At 33.8% G+C, this 21,467-nt stretch overlaps 1 protein-coding gene across 1 annotated transcript in view; it reads right to left on the bottom strand.

Moving 5' to 3' along the window:
- KYNU (kynureninase) overlaps positions 1-21,467 on the bottom strand; it is a 111,138-nt gene that overhangs the window by 6,294 nt on the left and 83,377 nt on the right. The window contains exons 11-12 of the mRNA XM_041739268.1: positions 5,379-5,431; positions 3,029-3,114 (exon numbers count right to left, since the gene is read on the bottom strand). Coding sequence (XP_041595202.1) covers positions 3,029-3,114; positions 5,379-5,431 — 139 coding nt within the window. The remainder of the gene's footprint in view (positions 1-3,028; positions 3,115-5,378; positions 5,432-21,467) is intronic.

Raw genomic sequence — 21,467 nt, 5'->3', positions numbered from 1 at the left:
CAAAGGAGGGATGCCTGGGTGGCTCAGCGGTAAAGTGTCTGCCTTTCGCCCAGGGCATCATCCTGGAGACCCAGGATCGAGTCCCACATCGGGTTCCCTGCAGGGAGCCTGCTTCTCCCTCTGCTTGTGTCTCTGCCTCTCTCTCTGTGTCTTTCAGGAATAAGTAAATAAAATCTTTAAAAAACGAGACAAATGAACTTGAGTACATAAAGTGAAGAGACAGTTGTCACCTAAGGTCACACTTAGTGTCCCAATGAGGGAGACAGTTTATGCCTCCTAGTTTCCAACCCTAGATTCCTTTGATCCACATTTTTTTAATAATAAAATTTGTACCATAATTGTACTATATATATATTTGTATTATATGTATTTGTACTTGTACCATATTGTACCATATAAATAGGTGATAAAAATTATTAAGAGCTAATGATATAAAGAAAAGGACAGTTTGAAACTGATTATAAGGTACTATTTTTCATACTATCATTCAATTGGATTCACATGTAATTACAAACATATCAATATTTTAAAAAATCATATTGTAAAATAGATACCATATCCATGTACACTGATTCTTATGTTTAGAATCTCTCTTCCAGTTGCTATTTGACTATGTAGGACACTTTTTGAAAGAGAAGTAACTACAACAAGGAAAGGCACTTTGATTCATGTATCTGTTTCTCTTTTATTCAAGCTTCAATCACCTGACTCCTACAACGTGACAACGCAAACAGGAGAAGGAACAACATGAAGGCAGCCCTGATGCTTACTCCCATGGCCTCTGGGGAGTAGAACATTTTAATGGTTAGGTAAGGAATAAGAAGTAGTAAAATGCATTATTTTGTAATTTCAGAATTTTGCAATTTATAATGAGGAGAATTTCAAAAACACTTTCTTTAACACAACGTTGGATTGCATAAAGATATTTTGGCTAGAACAGAGCATCAGCAGCTACCAACCCCAGTAACGTGTTCCTAAGAGGCTCAAGAGAAATACTTCAGTGATAAGATGCTCCAGGGAAGTATATATCCCACTTCTTGGGGGCTTTTAGGGTCTTTTTGCTAAGTTTAAATGGTAAAGAAAAAAAATAAATCAATCCTTAGATTCCAGCTGAAAATAAGAACCTTGTCTAGGTGACTGTAATACTGTGTGATGCGGTGGTAAAAACTTCTAAGCTTTTTATTATTCAAGACTAGCCTAGAGAACTGGTGGTAGGAAAACTGAAAATGTGACTTTTTTTCATGGCAGGAGGGTTAAATACTTGAAATCAGTCAACTTGCAGAAACATACCAAAGTTAGAGTGTCTAAAATTTCCAGATCTGACTGAGAACTCATTGGCAAAGATAAGGAAAATCAGTGGAAGTGGAAGTACTAGTTCTTCCCAAAGTACACCTTGGTGCTTTTCATATTGCAATTTATCCTCTCCCTGACACAAACTTGCAAAGTGAGCAAAATTTTATTTCATTTTAAAAACATTTACAGAACTGTTTCTCTGAATAGACATCATAAAAACAATCCAAGTATCATTACCTGACTTGCTAAGCAGATTCCCTCACTACTCTCTCACCAAAAAATAAAATAAATAAATAAAAAAATCAAAAAAAAATTTTCACTGCCTGAAAAATCTTGTTACTGGGTCTATTTTCCATTTAAAAAAAGAAAGAAAAAGAAAACAAAAAACTGCCAAAAAGCGAAAACAACACAAGCTCCATCTAGTGGTCACAGTGAGTAGGTGCTCTTTAAATTGGGATGAAGTGAAACAGTGTTGATTATCACTATCTAGTGGTGAAGTTGTATAAAAAAAGAACTTTACATTGCCATCCAGTGGGCAAAATGAGAAAATGCTAGGCGTGTTCACAGAATCCTAGAATTTAGGTTTAGAAGAGATTTTGGAAGTTGTTATACAGTCATTCATTCTGGAATACTTCACAACAGGATTTCCTAAAATACCACGAACTAGATGATTTTAAAATACCTTGAATTAAAAACTTCAAATTCTCTTTTGAATTGCTATATACTTAAGATCTGTTAGAAACACATATTTACCTAAAAAAGAGAAACACTTATTTACCTAAAATATTTTACTCTGATATATTCATATAAAATATATTCACTTACTATATATAGGTATTAGTCACATGGCATATATTTACAATATATATTTACTTAAATAAATTTAGTCTCATCTTGAAATTAATGAATATCCAAATAGTTAAGTTATACATGTGAATATAATATAGATATAAATGGATAGATAAAATAGATTAGTATCTCTATATAAATAGATGAAAAGGTAGATATGCAGGTCTAGAAAACCGAATTGATTCCTTGGATATTACTATTTAGAGTGAAACTGATTTTAACTAAAAATATGAATTTACTAAAAATATATATCAAGTCAGTAATAGTAGAGATTATACAAGAATATAATGGCATGGACACTCCAGAAAAAAAAAAAATCCAAGTATCTCATGAGACAATCTTGCTCAATCATTGGTTTATCCTGATATTTTCTTTTCTTTTTCCCCTTAAGGCCTGTCTTCCTATAGTTTTGTGACATAGTTCATCAGCTCACAGAACCAAAAGAACAGAGTCCCCAGTAATCACAACAGTGTCTGGCACATAATACTTTCTTAATAGATAAATGTTGGATGAGTGAATTAATCAAGAATTAAATATTACATGCTTATTGTGTAATAGAGAAACCATAAGAAGATTCAACAACTTATTTAAGTTCATACAAATCCTAAGTGGAACTAAAAATATGTATACGCTGGTCAGTTCCCAAACATTTATGAAGTGCCAACAACATCGATGACGTGCCAAGCACAGTGCTGAGGGTGGAGATATAAATTTAAAAATGGCAATTAGCACAGTCTCTGTTCTAAAGGAGAGCACTGGCCTTTGACCATTGTTTACACACAGGGCACATTAATCATGCTGTTTAGAGGAGAAGGTCTTACAACATGTCACAGTCAGGTAAAGAAATAGGTAAAGATATGGGAAGGTCGAAGCATAGATCACTCACCTCTAAACTAGCCTGTAAGGAACAGACCAATAAAATGGGAGGATTTGAAATTCGAAATCCACTGACTCCAGGGCTTAATTGCAGTTCTGAAAAATGAACATCATGCCATTTTTATAAAACATACCTTAAAAAGAGTCCGTTATGGATTTTTTTATGACAGTAAAGTAGTAGAAAAAGAGTAAGATTTAAGAACTTTCATTCCTAAGCTTTCTGAGATATTTAAGAGAAATTGCATGTACCTAAAATACTGGCGTATTTCCCTTTCATCTACATGTCTGTCTCCCCTGCCCCCACTTTGTTAGCCCCCTACCAAAGTCTACAGCCCTCAGACACATAAAAATGGCCTCTTAGAGATTTCTGGACTTCATTCTCTGTTCTCCCATTCCCAAAACAGCATTCCTTAGCCTGCCCCATGCTTTGCTTTTCTAGTATGAAACCACATCAATGAAAGAAAAACATCAAGATTTTAATGGCTTATAACTGTAATGTTATCCAAAGGCAGAAATAAGAATGAAATCACCTGTGAAGGTGACTTTTAGCACTAGGATTATTAGGGCAAGTGGCTTCTCCTAGGGGGAAAGAAAGGCTTTTTAAAAAATGATCTGGGTATGCCTGGGTGGTTCAGTGGGTTAAGTGTCTGTCCTCTGTTCAGGTCCTGATCCCAGGGTTCTGGGATCAAGTCCCACATTGGGCTCCTTGCTTAGCGGGAAGCCCCTCCCTTTGCCTGCTGTTCCCGCTGATTGTGCTCTCTCTCTGACAAATAAATAAAATCTTTAAAAAATAAAATTAAATAATGATCTGCCTAAGAATGACATATTTAAGAGGTAAATTAATAGCAAATCTTATCCGGGACACCTAGGTAGCTCAGCAGTTGAGCATCTGCCTTCATATGCAGGGCATGATCCTGGGGACCTGGGATAGAGTCCTGTGTCAGGCTCCCATGGGGAGCCTGCTTCTCCCTCTGCCTGTGTCTCTGCCTCTCTTTCAGTGTCTTTCATTAATAAATAAATAAAATCTTTTTAAAAATATCAGATCTTACCCTACTTAGAATCAATTAGATTGAATAGTAGCAAGTCAAATCCAATAGAGAAGATCGCAGGTTGGAGATTGAATTAAAACTAAACCTGACTAAAAGAGCATCAGAATATTCCCCATCTCTAGAGATGCATCTAACCCAGGTCTCAAAAAATGATGTCCTAGGGACAAAATCTGGCCCCCAACTTGCTTTTGTAAATAAAGTTTCATTGGAACATAGACACAATCACTCATCTGTCTATGATTGCTTTAGCACTCCAAGGGAGGAATTGAATATTTGCCACAGAGAATATAGTCCCAAAAGGTTAAAATATCTCATCTCTGGCCCTTCACAGAGAAACTCTGCCCACTTCTGATCTAGTCCAATTCTTTCATTTACAGATAAGAAAACCCATCACAAAAAATTTAAGTAACTGGCATAATAACGGAGCTAATTATTCCAGCCGCCAAGATAAAATACAGATTTCTTAATTTGACTGGAACAGCCCATCTTGATCATTTGCATCTTGGTTTTTGCAAATGTAAATTTATTTAAAATAGCAACTCAGGTTGGTAGCAGTCTGAAGGATCAAGCTGAACTGAAACTCTCAAAAAATGTATGAAGCTTTCTATATTCCATGTGATTGAAGAATAGAATCACTCAAGAAAAAGAAACAAGACAGTTTGGGAGTATTTTGCACAGGTTGCACTCTCATTTCTACCTGCTGGGGTTCAACTTCTATTGTTTTATGTGTGGCAAAAGCCACAAAAGGGAAAACTGAAAAAAGAGAGATAAAAACGAACATTTATAAAATAGCACTGCTGTGTGCTACTAGTTTACAGCTTTGAACTTCTCACTCTCAAATCAAACCCTGACATAGATTTTATTATTCACATTAGATATGCAAGAAGGAAAACAAAACAGAAAACAAAAAAAACCCAAGATGATATAATTTGTGCAGCATCACAAAACTATTAAGCAGCAAAGTGGAATTGACACCGAAGTCTCTTTGGGTCTAACTACAAGCCAGAAATATCTTTCTGTCCTCACTGCCTGATGTTTTGGGTACTCAATATTGATGAGATCTGAATCCTGTACATTACATTTCACTTCCACTTATCTCCCTACAAAGGGACAGACTCAAATTCATGTTAAAATCTACAAACACTTAGTCTTACACTCTGGAAATGTCATTTCTTATTTTAAGAATTCTCAGTGGCATTTTCAAAGTGCACTCTCCATGAGGCATGTATATTACATATCATACAAAGACAGATGAAAATTGAAATAAAGGTAGAATAAAATGACTTGGGAAGGGAAATTGAATACACTTACTGTTATCCATCTTAAATCGGCTGCTGAGTTCATGGCCAAACCACCCCACTAACCTAAAACATAAATAAAGACATTAGATATTTTGACCTACAAAAGTAACTGCAATTAATATAGAGATCTGGGGCTTATATATCAAAACCATTTGTGATGTGAGTTATTAAATATCTAAGCATATATGTTATATAATAAGGCAATTCATATTTATAACCTTATCAAGAATGAAGCTTAAAAAATCATTTCATTCATATTGTTTTTTGTGATGTTAAATCATATATATTCAAGAATCTTTTCCCTTATTTAAAATAAAATGAACAAAAATATTGAGGTTTTTTTTTTTTTTTAGATTTTAAAACAAATGTATAAGCTCAAAAAGAAAAAGCAATTAATGCCATAATATACTTTTCACAGTAGGCTCCCCTAATGAGAAAGTGTTAGAATAACCTATATAATTGTTGAAAATTTTGAATAATTTCCAAATAGAATTGATTATTTTCATCCTTTAGTGAGATTATACATAAATAGGAAAAGTCATAAATGTATGTATGTGTGTACATATTAGAGGAAAACAATTATAAAATAAAGAAAAAAATTTGAGAAATAGGAATTCAATATTCCTGATAATATGTTATTCCTTTTTTTTTTAATATGTTATTCCTAAATAAATTTTTAGTTTCAATGCTGCCAAAATAAAAAATTCCAAGGCACTTCATTAGAACTGGGCAAAATATTCTTTAGTTTACACAGAATATATGAGTGAAAATAATAAATTTTGAAATAGAAGGTTATAACGATGAGTATGCTGTATCTTACAGTTTCTGCATGTTATAAAATTAATGAAATGAATATGCGTAAGACTGATGAATGAAGCATCAGGGGGACAAATGGAACAGAAAATATAAAAACAAGGGTGCCTGGGTGACTCAATCAGTGACTCACAGTTTCAGCTCAGGTCATGATCTCAGGATCTCAGGATGATGAGATCAAGCCCCAGTTGGGCTTTAAGCTCAATGTGGAATTGGCTTGAGCTTCTCTGCCTTTCCTTCTCCCTCTGCCACTCTCCCTACTTGTGGGCATGCTCTCCCTCTCTTAAATAAATATATAAACAAATAAATAAAAATTAAAAAAAAAATAAAAATAGTCCTCAGATCATGTAACAATTTAATGTGATAATTGTCACATTTTGAAAACTCAAAGATAAAAGATACGCATATATTTAAGGTTTTGGAAAGAAAAAAATCCTTTGTTTTTAAGATTTTGTCTACTATTCATGAGAGACACACACAGAGAGAGAGGCAGAGACATAGGCAGAGGCAGAAGCAGGCTCCATACAGGGAGCCCCTTGTGGGACTCCATCCAGAGACTCCAGGATCGCACCCTGAGTCAAAGGCAGACACTCAATTGCTGAGCAACCCAGGTGTCCCAGAAAGAAAAAATTCTGACTATAAAAACGAAAGGAAATACAGAAGCAAATATCAATAGATCCATAAACATTTAAAATTCTGTATTAAAAAGACAGATAAAATGAAAAAGCAAACCAATGATGGGGTGAAGGCTGTTACTTGCCACCTATGAGTTTTCATCATGTTTTTTCACCAGAGAAAGGATAATGCCCCTGAAGCTACCCAGCCATCAAACATGGACATGGGCATCATTATAAAAGGATAAATGCAAATGTCCCACAAATTCAGGAGGAAGAAAATACATGGGATTCCAAGCAAAAATGGTGAGGACAGAATAAAGGAAAAAAATATTAGATTTGTTTCAAATTTGGCAAATGCAATCACTCAATGAAGAAATATCTATATACTATCCTCCCACCAAAGAAAGGAAACATACTGCATGAATATTATGTGTAGCTAAGTCAAATAGTATAAAGATTACTAGTGTTGATCAAGCAAGAGATCAGCTAATATTTGTCATGAATTCTTTTTCTTTTTTTTTGTTTTAAATTTTTAAATTCTAGTAAGTTAACATACAGTGTAAAATTGGTTTCAGTCAAATTTAGTGATGATTCATCACTTATATATAACACCCAGCGCTCATCATAACAAGTGCTTTCCTTGATGTTCATCATCCATTTAGCCCATCCCCCACCCACTTCCCCTTCTGCAGCCCTCAGTTTGTTCTCTTACTGTTAAGAGTACCTTATGGTTTGCTTCCCTCTCTTTTTTTTTTCCTTCCTATATGTTCATCTATTTTGCTTCTTAAATTCCACATGAGTGAAATTATATGGTATTTGTCTCTGACTGACTTATTTTGCTTAGCATAATGCACCCTAGTTCCATGTACGTTGTTGTAAATGGCAAGACTTCATTCTTTTGGATGGTTGAGTAGTATTCCATTATATGTAGATATCTATATCTGTGTGTGTGTGTGTGTGTGTGTGTGTGTGTGTGTGTGTATCTTTATCCAGTCACCAGTCAATAGACATTTGGGCTCTTCCCATAGTTTGTCTATTGTTGACAATGCTGCTATAAACATCAGGATGCATTTGCCTCTTTGATCCCATTAATTCTTCATGAAAATATACCTGAAGGTAAAGTTAAGTCAACCAAGAGATGCCTGAGGACATTATGACAGAAAGATATATGGTGACTATTGAATATATTTAATTATAGGACCAGGATTAAACAAATGTGGGGATGAAGGTGACAGAACAAAATGAAAGAGAATGTTATATGACAGTGTGAAAATGCATAACTGGCAAAATGAAGAGAAATGAAATAATTTCATTGAGTGTATTTAAACTTGATGAATCAAGTAACAAAATATAATCAGATCTAAGATTATGCACTAAACACCAAGAAAGTCAAAATTGACTAAGTCACAGGGTGAAGGGAATTTGGTCAGAAGGGAAAGGACACCTGCTAAATCTTCCATTGCTCATGAAAGGAAACTAATAGAAGAAAATAAGAAAGATTAAAATTCTAAATTAAAATATGAAATATCAGAACTATTTGCTAATAAATAATGAACAAAAAAGCAAAACATATCTAGTGTTGAAAGACTAAAAGGATCTAGAAACAGAAAATATGACACTGAATGGCATTGAATTAAGACCAGAAGTAGCAAGGCAATAAAATTTAATGGGTTTAATTCAAATACTGAAAGACAAAGTGATCAGATTGTACCCATAAATCAAAGAGAATCAGTTAAAATGAGTGTTTCAGAAAGAAACAGACAAAACAGTTATGAATTTCTAGACATCACAAAACAGGACAGCAACATTTATAAAGCAGATGTTACAGAAATAGAAATATCCTGTGGTTTCAGCATAGTTTCAGTGACCTCATTGAGTCTATGATGGATCAAATAAACAAAATACTAATTAAGAGGTAAATCTAAGTGACAATTGTTTAATGCTTTGTCCCGAAAAAAAGATTATAGGTTCTTTAGAAGTGCTCATAAAATACTGACTAAAACTAACTACAAAATAATGTGATATTTCCAGTCAATATATTGCTGTGTCTTCTGATTACAATCCAATAAAATAAGCAACTAAAAGAAACTAAAAACAAAACAAGAGGATTCAATTACTTGGGAAGTTGAAATAAAATTTATTTCAAATTACTTTTCTGATCAAGTTGAAATAGTAGATTTTCTTTAAAACATAATGAAACATTATAGATCAATGTCTTTGGGATATTGCTAGAATAGTGCACAGAGAAAATTTCCTAGCTTTAGATATCAGATCAATAGAAACATTTTTTTAAAGAAAAGGAAGTAAATCAATAATAAGATCAAAAAGTCACAGAGAACAAGAAAATAAACTGACATAAAGTTGTAATATACATTAATTAAGATAAAAGCTAGAATTAATTATTAGAAAGCATAAAATAAGTAACAATGATATATAAATTAAAAAATCAATTTTGGTGAGAGTGAGAGATATCAGTGAATTGATAAAACACAAAACAAGTGTAGCTATAAAAAATAATATGGGGAGGAATAATAACAAAATAGAAAAAAATAAGATCATCATAAGACAAATTACTAAAATTAGTTTATTTTTTAAGATTGATTGAGTGATTGATTTGAGAGAGTGACACATAGAGGGAGAGACAGAGAAAGAGAGAGCAAAGCAGGGGGAAGGGCAGAGGGAGAAGCAGGCTCCCCACTGAGGCTCCCTACCAGGACTCCAGGATTAAGACCTGAACCCAAGGCAGACACTTAAGGGAATGAGCCACCCAGGCACCTCTAAAATCAGTTTTAAAACTTACATCAAAATGTATAATTTTCTAGGACAATTTATAATCCAAAGGAATTCCAGAAAAGAGAATCAAAACCTGTAGATTTTAATAGAAGAAATAAACATCTCAAATACCTAAAGCTCCTAAAAGAAGGTGATAGCATAGAGAAATTCTGCAACACTTTTCAGAGTAGATAACTCCAAGGCTATTTAAACTATTCAGGGGCATAAAAACAAACAAACCTGACAAAAAAAAAAAAAAACTAACAAAACAACAACAAAAAAAGAGTATGGGAAAACTTCACACTTTTGGGGGAACAAATATAACATTAATATCAAAACAAAAAAAAAAAAACAAAAAAAAACTAACAAAACAACAACAAAAAAAGAGTATGGGAAAACTTCACACTTTTGGGGGAACAAATATAACATTAATATCAAACCAGATTAGAAGTGCACACATCTGACTTAAGAATATTATTGACTTAAAAATATTTCAAAAACCATAAATAGATTCAAATACCACATAAAAATATGTTATGAACAGTCTAGTTCATTTAAGAAATGCAAAAATGGCTTTATATTAGCAAATTTATTATATACAATTTATTCTATTAATAAAGCTAAAAAAAGAATCATAGGATGATCTCTATAGACCCTATAAAAACATTTTCAACATTCTGCAACTGTTGTTAATTAAAGAAAATCAAAATGAAGCAAAATAATAATAAGAAGATACTTATTGCAATGGAATATATCTTTGTCATCCTAAGAGTCAAATTTGCACTTAATGGAAAACACTAAACATGACTGCAATTAATACTAAAACTTCGCAGCTATACAAATTGAAAATGAGGAAGTATCACTACTTTAAAATTATAGATTTTATGCTGGTATGAACAAAAAGATTATTAAGCATGGTAGTCTGGCACAAAGTTAATATGAGAAATAAATATCCAAAATTTTAAACAAATGAATATAGCACCAAGAAATGTTCCAGACCTACATAAAGTAAATTTTTAAAACACTCTTGAATCTGAAAAAAAAGATTTGAATAATATTCAACAACATTAAAAAAATCAATTCTCCTCAAGGTACTGTGCAAATTTAGTATGATCCCAGCAAAAAATACAAAGGATTTATTTTATTTTTAAATGGGTACTAGACAGGCTGATTTTAATGCTAAATGGAAAAACACATCATACTAAGAAATAAGAGCAATGAAGTTGAATATTTCTATAAAATATTACTATATTACAAAACCTCAGAATGAAAACAACGTGGTACGGTGTCAACAAATTAATTCGCTACATTTAAAAAGCTAAAGAGAAAGTCATAGGATTATCCTCATAGATTAATGAATCATAAGAGAAAGTTCTATCAAACAACAATCTATTTTTAAAAATCATTTACAACCCATGTCACAGGAGGTTACTTAATCCTCTTAGTATAAAAATATCTAGAGATCAATAATCTAAAAATAACCCAAGAAAAAATTACCAGAAGATGTGGATTGATCACATAGACAAGGAAAAATGCCTCTTAAGTGTTAAAAAGAATTCCTCTCCATTTACTAAAGATAAGAAAAATAAAAAACTAAAACTCTTGAGATACCACTGTTCACCTCTTAGATTGGCAAAAATTTTAAACTTAGATTATACATTCTCTTGGTATTAACATGGGTGATGAATAACTCATGTATTATTGTGGGAGTATAAACTGGCCTCACTGGAGAACAAGTGAATAATGTCTATAAAAGTTAGAAATATATATACTCTTCAACCGTACAAATTCACTTTTGGGAATTTATTCACCAGAGTTTGTACAAATATGGAGTGAATTGTGTAATAGTCATTGCATCCTCTTAGTTTAAAAGAACCTACAATTCCTCCCCCCCCCAAAAAAATAAATAAATAAATAAATAAATAAATAAATAAATAACCTACAATTCCTTCAACAGAAAGTTGGTTTCCTGATTCTTGGTAAATCTATATAATAAAATGCCATATAATTGTTAAATTAAAAGTGAATGAGGAAGATGTCTATGTCCTGAAGATGATTATGAGACATGAAACAAACAAGTAAAAGACGTAGAATAGAATGTAGATTGTCTTTTGTGCGTACTAAATACTTGCTTATTTTTGCTTTTCTCCCCCAACTAGAGCATAAGCTGATAAGCTCAGGTATTGCCTCTTTCTGCTTATAGAAGTGTGTTTGCAGCGTGGGTGATGTGATGTGCGATAAGCAGCCAATAAGTGAAGCATTGGTTAAGGCAGCTGAACCAGCATGGTGGTGGTCAGGTGAGACTCTGCAGAGGAAGCCGAGTACAAGAATGAGCCTATTTTGGCAAAGAGGAAGGAAAGACTCTTCCAGATGGTCAAAGCAGCATATGCAAAGATGAGAGCTGAGAAATGACAAGGTTCCTTGGGAGTTAAGTGGCTTTCCAAAGCCAGACTCCTCCATGTTCTACAGTGGACATCATCCCCACCATGAGATGTGACCGGTGTGCATTGAAGAGGTACTATCTGAAATTTAGTCATCATTTTAAAAACTTGATTTCTTCCCACTTTTAAAATTTCTCATTTAAACTAGAACCAAACTGTAACAGGATACTTATCAGAAGTTATTATTTTTTAATGGTTAGAATACAAGGCAGAACTTTCAAATCTAATGTAAATACTAGCTCATGTAACAGTTTTAACTCCATCTGTGGGATAAATGGAGAGAAAATAAATTTTATGATATAGCTGTTTATAGGAGATTCTGAATTTATCGTAATGGATATTTACTTTTGGAAGCATTACGCATTGATTGAAAAGACAGTTATAACAAAATACCTGAGACTTTTCTGGAAATGATTTATAAAACCCATATAGGCTGAGAAAATTCTCAACTTATGTTGCACAGAAGAAAGGAATGATTTAATAATCTTATTAAATATAAGCAGATATTTTTCTAAATGGTATATTCACATATTGAAAGATGTATCTGGGGAGATGGGGGAGTTGGGGTGATGGGCACTGAGGGGGGCACTTGGCAGGAGGAGCACTGGGTGTTATGCTATATGTTGGCAAATTGAACTCCAATAAAAAAATTAAAATAAAAAAAGAAAATAATAAAGATGTATCTATGAAACAATAGAATTTTAATTTTGGCTGCAGCTGAGAGGCTGAGCCTCTGTTGTGAAGAACATATCTTGTTTCAACTGAAATAATCATTAACTCTGAAATTTTATATAAAGGTAATGAACCTAATACTTTAACTACATAAGATGCCTACTTTTACTTTTAAAAGCCTCAGGGCAAGCTTTATTTTAAAAGTTCACTTGCCAAGAGCATGTGGATGGTTCAGTCAGTTAAGTGGCCAACTCTTGATTTTGGCTCAGGTCATGCTCTCAGGGTCCCGAGAGCAGGCCCCATGGCAGGCGCCAGACGCAGCGGGGAATTGGCTTGAGATTCTCCTTCTCCCTCTCCATCTGCCCCTCCCCACCCCATGCTCCCTTGCTCACTCTCTCTCTTTCAAATATTTTTTTTTTAATTAACTTGCCAAAATATTTCAACAAAGTAAATTTTGATAGCAAAATATATTCCAGAATAGGATGGTGTTTAGACTGATAGCTGAATGATAGATTTTTGAATGGTCTGAAGGGAAAAAAGCAAAGAAGCCAGGATTTATTTCACAGTGCAGAAAATAGGAAAGGCAATTCCTCAGTTTTCACAAACCATTGATTGGACATTACGCTAAATTCAACTCAAGCCACTGAGTTTAATTCAGAGTCCAATGATGAATTTCTCATCCTCTGAAGTTGGCATTCTATCTAAAATGACACTATTCACTACTAGTAAAATCCGAATCTCCAATTTTATATGACATATTCTTGTCCATCCCAAAAATATATCTTGTTGTGAGGGGAAATGTTTTAAATGGTCTCATTTGTGTGCTCAAAAATCTATGATTATATTTCAGTGATACTACATTTTGCCAATTCTCATCTCCATAAACAAACAAACAAATAAATAAATAAATAACAACAGGAGGAATCTACTTAGGAAATAAGCAGGAAAATTCAATAAATAAATAAATAAATAAATAAATAAATAAATAAATAAATATCTAAGCTTACATTTATTTAGTATGTCATCGTGTCTCTGGGAACATGAGAAAGTCTGAGCATTAAGAGGTCACTGTTTGTTCTTTATCTAGTCACTGGTCATGAAATCTCTGCACTGGAAAACCGGTCAGATTTTCAGCTGCCTCCATTGACACTGTGGATAATCATCACATACAGATTCAGTCTTTTGGTCCCACTGAAACTTTTGCATGATGTTCCTGGCATATCCTCCACCTCTAGCACACACACATAGATTATATGGGCTCATTTCCCCCTACCTCCCTTATCCACCCCTATTTTTCTTTTTTGTACTATGTTGTTTAATCTTAGATGAATATTTATTTATTTATTTATTTATTTATTTATTTATTTATGATTATTTATTTGAGATAGAGTACAAGTCAGGGGGAAGGGATAGAGGGAGAGGGAGCAGCAGACTACTCACTGAGCAGGGAGCCCAACGAAGAGCTCCATCCTAGGACCCTGGGATCATGACCTGAGCGGAAGATAGACTCTTAACTGACTGAGCCATCCAGACCCCCCTGAATTATTATTTTTTAAAATAAGTTTACCAAATTTCTAGATGTGCACTTAATATTTAATTTCAGTATTATTGTCAATGATTTTTTCCAGAATGAAGTACTAAATCTGTTGGGAAAACTGATTGTCCAGTTTGGGTTTTCTTCCCTCTACCAATGATATTTTTAATCATATATTAATTGCCAATTTCCCTGACATGAAAAATCTATAGATTGTGGAACTACTAATAATGCATTATTGCTTGGAAAAAAATGTTCAAGGTGGTAAACCTTTGCAGAAAATAAAAATTTGTCTCATCATTTTCAAATAGTCACCTATAACTTTCTTCTCCATGGACGATCAATAAATTTTATTGTTTTAGGATCGCTTGTTTAGTGGAGAGCACCAAATGATATATATAGTACTAAAACATCTTTTAGTTTTGAGTTCCAAAATGAGCTTTTTAAACTTATAATAGAGATATAGTAGTCTTTAAAGGTCAAGACTTCTGGTTTGCAATAGATAGACATTTTAGAATTCTAGTCACAATGTGTCTCATATAGCCTAGCATAAAGTCTATACCGTAAACAGCAAAGAGAAAAGAGAATCGAGGAAACAATGAACCTAACTCATGAATAAAATAGTTTGATCATGCTAAAGAAGGAGAAGCTTCGGAAAGGGAAAGGAAAAGATTGGATTCAGATTCCTAATACGGAGCCCTGATGGACTCTTACCCCTTGTTAAGTTCAAGGGGATGGCTGTTGGGGTGTTGTGAGGTCAGTGGGAACTCGATACATTTGGAAAAAAGTGATGATAAGAATTGCCTGAACAACGTTCTCTTAGCTTTAGAAGGCAATTTAGAGGGTTTGTATAGAATTGCTCCATGCCAGCTTGGTGCCATAGTCTTCGTGTAAAAATGTTAACAGAATGGAACCATGATAACACATACAACTGAGATCATACCAGTCCAAGAGATCCAAGACAGAATCCTAAAATTCCTGTGCCTCCAGAGAAGAGAATAGAAATGACAGAGAGATTCAATATCCCCATTGGTCTAGAGGATTCAGGTAAAGGGTATGGGGCCATTGTGGTTCCACAGACAACTTGGAGGATGTAGCAGCAAAGGAAGCAGATGACCAAGGGGTGTTGGGTGCATTTTAGTGGATTCCAAGAGATGGCTGTGAGCCAGATGCTTCTCCTTTAACAATGTCTGAGTGTCTGGACGTTACCCAACCCCACAATCTCAGATGCCGTCTGAGATGCTAATGAGAAAAAAACAAGAAAAACACTCTGTGCTGACAGAGCTCAACCTCTGGATTTACTGAGAAAAATCACAAAGTCACCAAACTTACCTAGAACTGACAAGATTGAATTTTCTGCATCAAATAAGTTGATAAAAATGGAAACTAATAATAATAACTAATAACTAAAAATTAGTTATCCAAGGGCTTATGACTTGATGATATTTACATATAACTTTTTAAATTATCATATTTCTGATAACTGTAATCGATAATAAAATTAAAAGTATAGCTATCCAAGTTCTGAAATATTTTTATTTTAATATCAGAATCGGAACCCAATTTAAGTCAATTTGAACACATAATTGAGCTAGGAGTTAAACTGATTGGGAAAGCAAAACCACTATACAAAGCAATTGCTTATTTGAGGTCCTTATGTTTTTTGTGATGTATATTTATTGAATGTGCATTCTTTCAGCAGCATAGAACTATGGTAGATTCTTAGGAGATTCACTCTCATTGAGGCTCAGATTATATTTACATAAAAAGAAGTAATTAGAGAAGGAGTTCTAGCCTGAATGAATTAGATCCATTTACCATCCTTTAGAACAGAGGCACTATTATTTTATCTTTTATCTTTTGAAAGAGAAGAGAAATACTACAGTTTGTTAAAGAGAATTATTTCTTCTGTAGTTATATATCAAGAAATAACATATTGCACATAATGCTTTCTATGGATGGAAACATTCAAACTTTACCTCTTGGCATTTTCTTTTTTAAAAAATCTGAGGCAAATTTAGTGTCTGTGAGACAGATCATGAAAATAATGGCAACATGTTTTGGTTTTTTCTTCCCCATTACTTTTCGATGAGATCAAAATAAAAATTGGGAGAACATTTCAATATGTTTTTCCTATTTAGGAACTTTTCTTTCATTCTTGTGTGTTTGCTAAAGGACTAAGTATTTGTCATTTCTGTTTGCAGAGTGATATTAAAAATTCAAGAGCATGAGTTATGATGGTTGCTGGCAATATCTGACAGAAACATCAAAGACCTAGTGTGTGAACATGGTATCACAGGAGGAATAATAGCTCGTGCTTGAAAGTACTGATGATATGTTCATAATCTAAATGTGAAAGAAACAGGTGACTACATGAAAGGAAAAATGTGTTCTTCTTGGAAAAAAAAATTCTGAACTGATTCCATAACTGAGGTCAAGACATCATATTTTACGCTGTATTTACTGAATCTAAAACAAGTACTTTAACTTCCTATCTAAAAAAGTACAAATATGGTATTATGATTGTTTCTAAGTTGTCTATCTCATTATTTGATGATGATAAACGTCTTTTGCATTTATTTACTGAAGAAATTATATTTTACTATCCAAGGGCTTAGTTTGAAGGGAACCAGCCCCTACACCCCATTGGAGATTCTAATTGTTCACTATTCACCACCCTCCGCCACTCCATCCACATCACTTCTGGGTGGAAGTTATATAATCCTATAGTACATTTAAGAGTGGTATAGTTAGTCAAATTATTGGTTCTTATGGCAATAGGAAATCTTATTCAAAAAGTACGTTTTGGGATCCCTGGGTGGCGCAGCGGTTTGGCGCTTGTCTTTGGCCCAGGGCGCGATCCTGGAGACCCGGGATCGAATCCCACATCAGGCTCCCGGTGCATGGAGCCTGCTTCTCCCTCTGCCTGTGTCTCTGCCTCTCTCTCTCTCTCTCTGTGACTATCATAAATAAATAAAAATTTAAAAAAAAATTCAAAAAGTACGTTTTAGCAAAGCTTTGCACAGCAAGCTGCCAAGGAAAAAAGGACCAAAACCAAGACACGTTTGCTGGGATATGGGCAAGATAGTTTCATGTCACTTCACTTAATCTTTACAATAACACTCTGAGGTAGGTATTATTTCCACCCTTTTAGATTTGAGAAAATTAAGGTTTACAGAGGTTGGGTGATTATCTAAAGGCACATAACTAAGCCCATATCCTGCTCAGTATACAAGTAGGAACACTGACCCAAAACAAGAAGCTGTGGTTGAGATGGCTCATTGGAAGGAAGATGAGGGACACCTCAGTGGCTCAGTGGTTGAGCATCAACCTTCTGCTCAGGGTATGATCCAGGGGTCCTGGGATGGGGTCCTGCATCAGGCTCCTGGCAGGGAGCCTGCCTCTCCCTTTGCCTATGTCTCTCATGAATAAATGAATAAAATCTTTTTTTTTTTTTTTTAAAGGAAGGAAGTTGAAAAACAGAGTTCAGAACCAGTACCTTCACAAGCTGATAAGCAAGTAGAAGCTGAGATGCTCAGCCTCTGGAAGCTGAATGGAAGAGCAGGAGATAAAAACAGATGTAAGTAAAGTAAATGGCTTATTGGAAGTTAAAGTTGACACTTGTTATTAGTGAGTTTGTTTCTATTGTTTTTGGTTCTAATTAAATTACTTTTCTTTTTGAGGCTAGTCTATCTATTTTCATTTTTTTTTTTTTTCGGCATTCCCCTACCAGCTCCACTGCCCATCCCTGCCCCTGTGGGAGTACCCCCTCTGGAGAGGAGGGACAGCAAGTTTCTCTATATTTCATTCATTAATTCTTCAGATGTAGTTAATGAGACACTTCGCTAGAAGCTACAGATTAGAGAGAATACAGTGAGCTAGAACAGAAGTGGTCCTGTCCACAGAGTTTAGTTGAAAGTCTATTGGGTGTGGCTGGGGGGTAGGAACTAATTAAATAGTTATTAATTCAACAAAACAGTGGGTGGGTTCCCCCATCCCCGCTTCCTGGTGTTCATGCCTTTGTGTCACCTCTTCCCTTGTAACTCTGGGTAGACCTGTGAGTCTTCACTGAGAAGCAAGCATCCAGGGGACATAATGAGGTGGGAGGAAAGACAGAAGGGAAATCGACTGGCACCTAGGTGTTTGATATTAACCAACAGCTTAAGGAAGACAGTGTTGCTGACATATCACATTAGGAGTGAGATATTGAGTGGATTGAAAGAAATGAAACTGCAGGCTCAGGAAGGTAAGCTCTGCCTCATCAACATGAATTTTGGTATTATTAAAAGAAAGAAAGAAGAGTAATAGAAAAAGAAAAATGAAAATAATAGCTTTTCATGGAGGCTATTTAAACCATAACTCCCCAACAGTTAGCAGTAAATGGGGTTAGAGTACACCAGAGGAAGGAGATAACATAACTTTCTACATAAGATGGCACTACAGTCTGGTAGCTGGATGTGACAGTAGGTCATTAAACTCAGTGATTAGAGCAATTACTTGATGAAGATATTCATGAAAACAACTCAACAAATCATTAATACAAACTCCCTTAGTTTTGTGCCATGTAGCCATAAAAAAAAAAAAAAAAAATGGCAGAAGGAGTCATTCCATGTTGTATGTGCTTCAAAGTCCTGGAGCCAGTAGTTGTGAATAGTTTCAAACTATCACAGGTTTTTCATGTGATGTTTTTCTTCTTTGCATCTTCATTCTGATATAAATTATTAATAATTACATGTTCTTTTAATCATGGGGGGTATCTATCTTCAATCTTAATTAAATTCTAAATGCTATTTCTTTGGGAAATGATTGCAATTGCCTAAAATTAATTGCTCTACACTTTCACTTGATAAAAAGAAACTTAACCATTTAAATGGGATATTATAACAAGAGATAACATTTTTATCTTATTAAAACTTACTTTTACCCATAACCCCCTTGTGAAGTAAAAGAGTATTGAGATTTCCTCCTTAATGTCTGGCATTTTTCAGGTTATTCTGAATATTTTCATGAAAAACAACATCAATGATGTTTTTATTATAAGAGCCTATCTACTATAACTCTTATCCTACTAACTAGATTAAACTTTTGAAAAAATTGTTAATATAAATAAGATGACAAAAGAAAAAAAAATTATTTTCCCCATATTATCTTCCAACTGCGCAATGTGAACAATGTGAACCCAGGTGACTGGTTTCTCAGTTTTGTAAAGGTCTTGTAAAAACAGTCCAACAAGTTTAACTGAGGGATGCACGTATTTTTCCTGATTTAAGCTCTTGTCATTATTTAATACTTTTTTTGTAATTGTTTAAGACTTTTGAAAGCAACAAAAACAAATGTTAATTGAGCTTAATTAGCTTAATTAGATTAAGCAATAGCTTAATCTTTAAAATAATCCAATGACCTAGATATTATGTTATCTTCACTACACAGATGAAGATATTGCAGTTCCAAGACTCTCAATAAATAGTCTAAAATAACACAAGTGTTGGTTGTTGAAACCTAAATGTAGATATAGACTATTACGATCAAGAATATTCACAAGCAAATGCAAAATCATCTGGGGCAGATTTTTTTTGTAAGTGAATCAGAAATTCTATAGAAGCAGTATTCCCCAGATTACTTAAAAGATGCGCTTAGGGTTCTGAGTTGACAGAAATATACAATTTTTTCTTGAAATCTCTTTTTTCTCTTGTTCCTTTTTTTTCTTTTACTTTCTCTGTTCTTTTTTAATCTCTATAATCAATTCCTCTTCTTCAAAGGGCACTTAGTGAGGCATCTAATATAGTAAACTTGGACAAGCAGATTGGTCATATTGCTCACACCCTGAAGTCTTTACAGTAATGGGGATTGTTTAAAGTCAAATAAAGAAATGGTGATTTAAAAAAAAATATTCATTCTAACACAAAATACATCACAAAAAAAACCTGAGGGAAAGTTAAATTCATTCTAAGACTCCACCATTTGGAACATAAGAAAGGCAAAATGAAATACAAAAGAAATATAATCTAAATGAAATCTTGACATGAATTCTAAAAAGGATATATTCTAAAGCTAATGAAGTAAAATTAAAAACTATTAAATTAGTCTATAAGTAGCAATTATCACAGCGAGCTCATAAATCATTTCTATAAATCTAATATGAACAATAATAATTAAGATGCAGTCTCATCTCACTTGGACTAGAAATTTGAATCTTTTGCCACCAGAAATTAATAATCAAGCAGGGAGTTCATTTACTTAGAATGAAGATATTAACAGAATTTTAAGAGGAGTTGGAAGACATCTGATAAATAATAAAAAGTAAAGATTTTAATATGCTTTGTGTTCTTTGAACATCATAAATTTCCTAAAAGGAGTTTCAAGTAACTATTATCATATGGAAAGCATCGCTTATTATAAAGACATCTTTGAGGCATGATATTCAAATTTAGTAAGAGAAAGCCACCAGGGATCCACTGAATATGATTTTGGATGCTAAGAGTTATGAAATGAAATACTCAACTCTCCTTGATCTCTTTAGCAAGACTTTAATGGCAGAAATTCCAGTATGAATCCCTGAATATTTCATACCCTGAATTAATTTAACTTACTCTGCAAACCCCCTACCTCTTCTTATCCCGTATCTCACCAAAACATAACAACTTTTCCCAGTTTTCTTAATCTATGTGAAAAGCAAAGTTCATCACTGGAGCAGTTCAGCAAATAAAGAAATCAGATCACAATCTGTTCTAAGAAAGTACATTTACATAAAAGATTGCTTATATAATGTCCTTTAATTTGACAATTTATTACCATATATTTAATAATTTTAGTCTGTATTTAGGAATATGAACCTGGCTGCAATAAGTTTTTTTCTTTTCCTTTTGCTCATCTTCTTCCCCAACTTTCCTTTCCTTCCCCTCTCCTTACCCCCCATCCAATCCCTTCGTCTCCCATTGTCTTTACCCTTCCTCTTTCTTTCTCCCACTCAAGGTCACAGCTAAAAATTCAATATACTTGTCTTACTGCTTTCATGGCTTCAAAAATTGTGTTGAATCAGACAAATTGTTGCAGCATTGCCAAAAATCACAGAGCTTTTGAGGTACAGCATAATTGTTTATTCTTAGAATTGGGGAAAAGTTTGAATGCTTGTCATCTCATATCCTAATGTCCTCTAAAACCCAACTTCAAGTGAAAGTATATCATCTAAAATTCTCATCAAATAATTATGTTTCACAGAATCAGAAAGTTCCACAAAGATTGTTTTATTC

This window comes from Vulpes lagopus, chromosome 24 (assembly GCF_018345385.1).
Source record: "Vulpes lagopus strain Blue_001 chromosome 24, ASM1834538v1, whole genome shotgun sequence".
Lineage (NCBI taxonomy): Eukaryota > Metazoa > Chordata > Mammalia > Carnivora > Canidae > Vulpes > Vulpes lagopus.
Note: the sequence above shows the minus strand (reverse complement) of the source record. Positions and strands in the feature narration are given on the sequence as shown.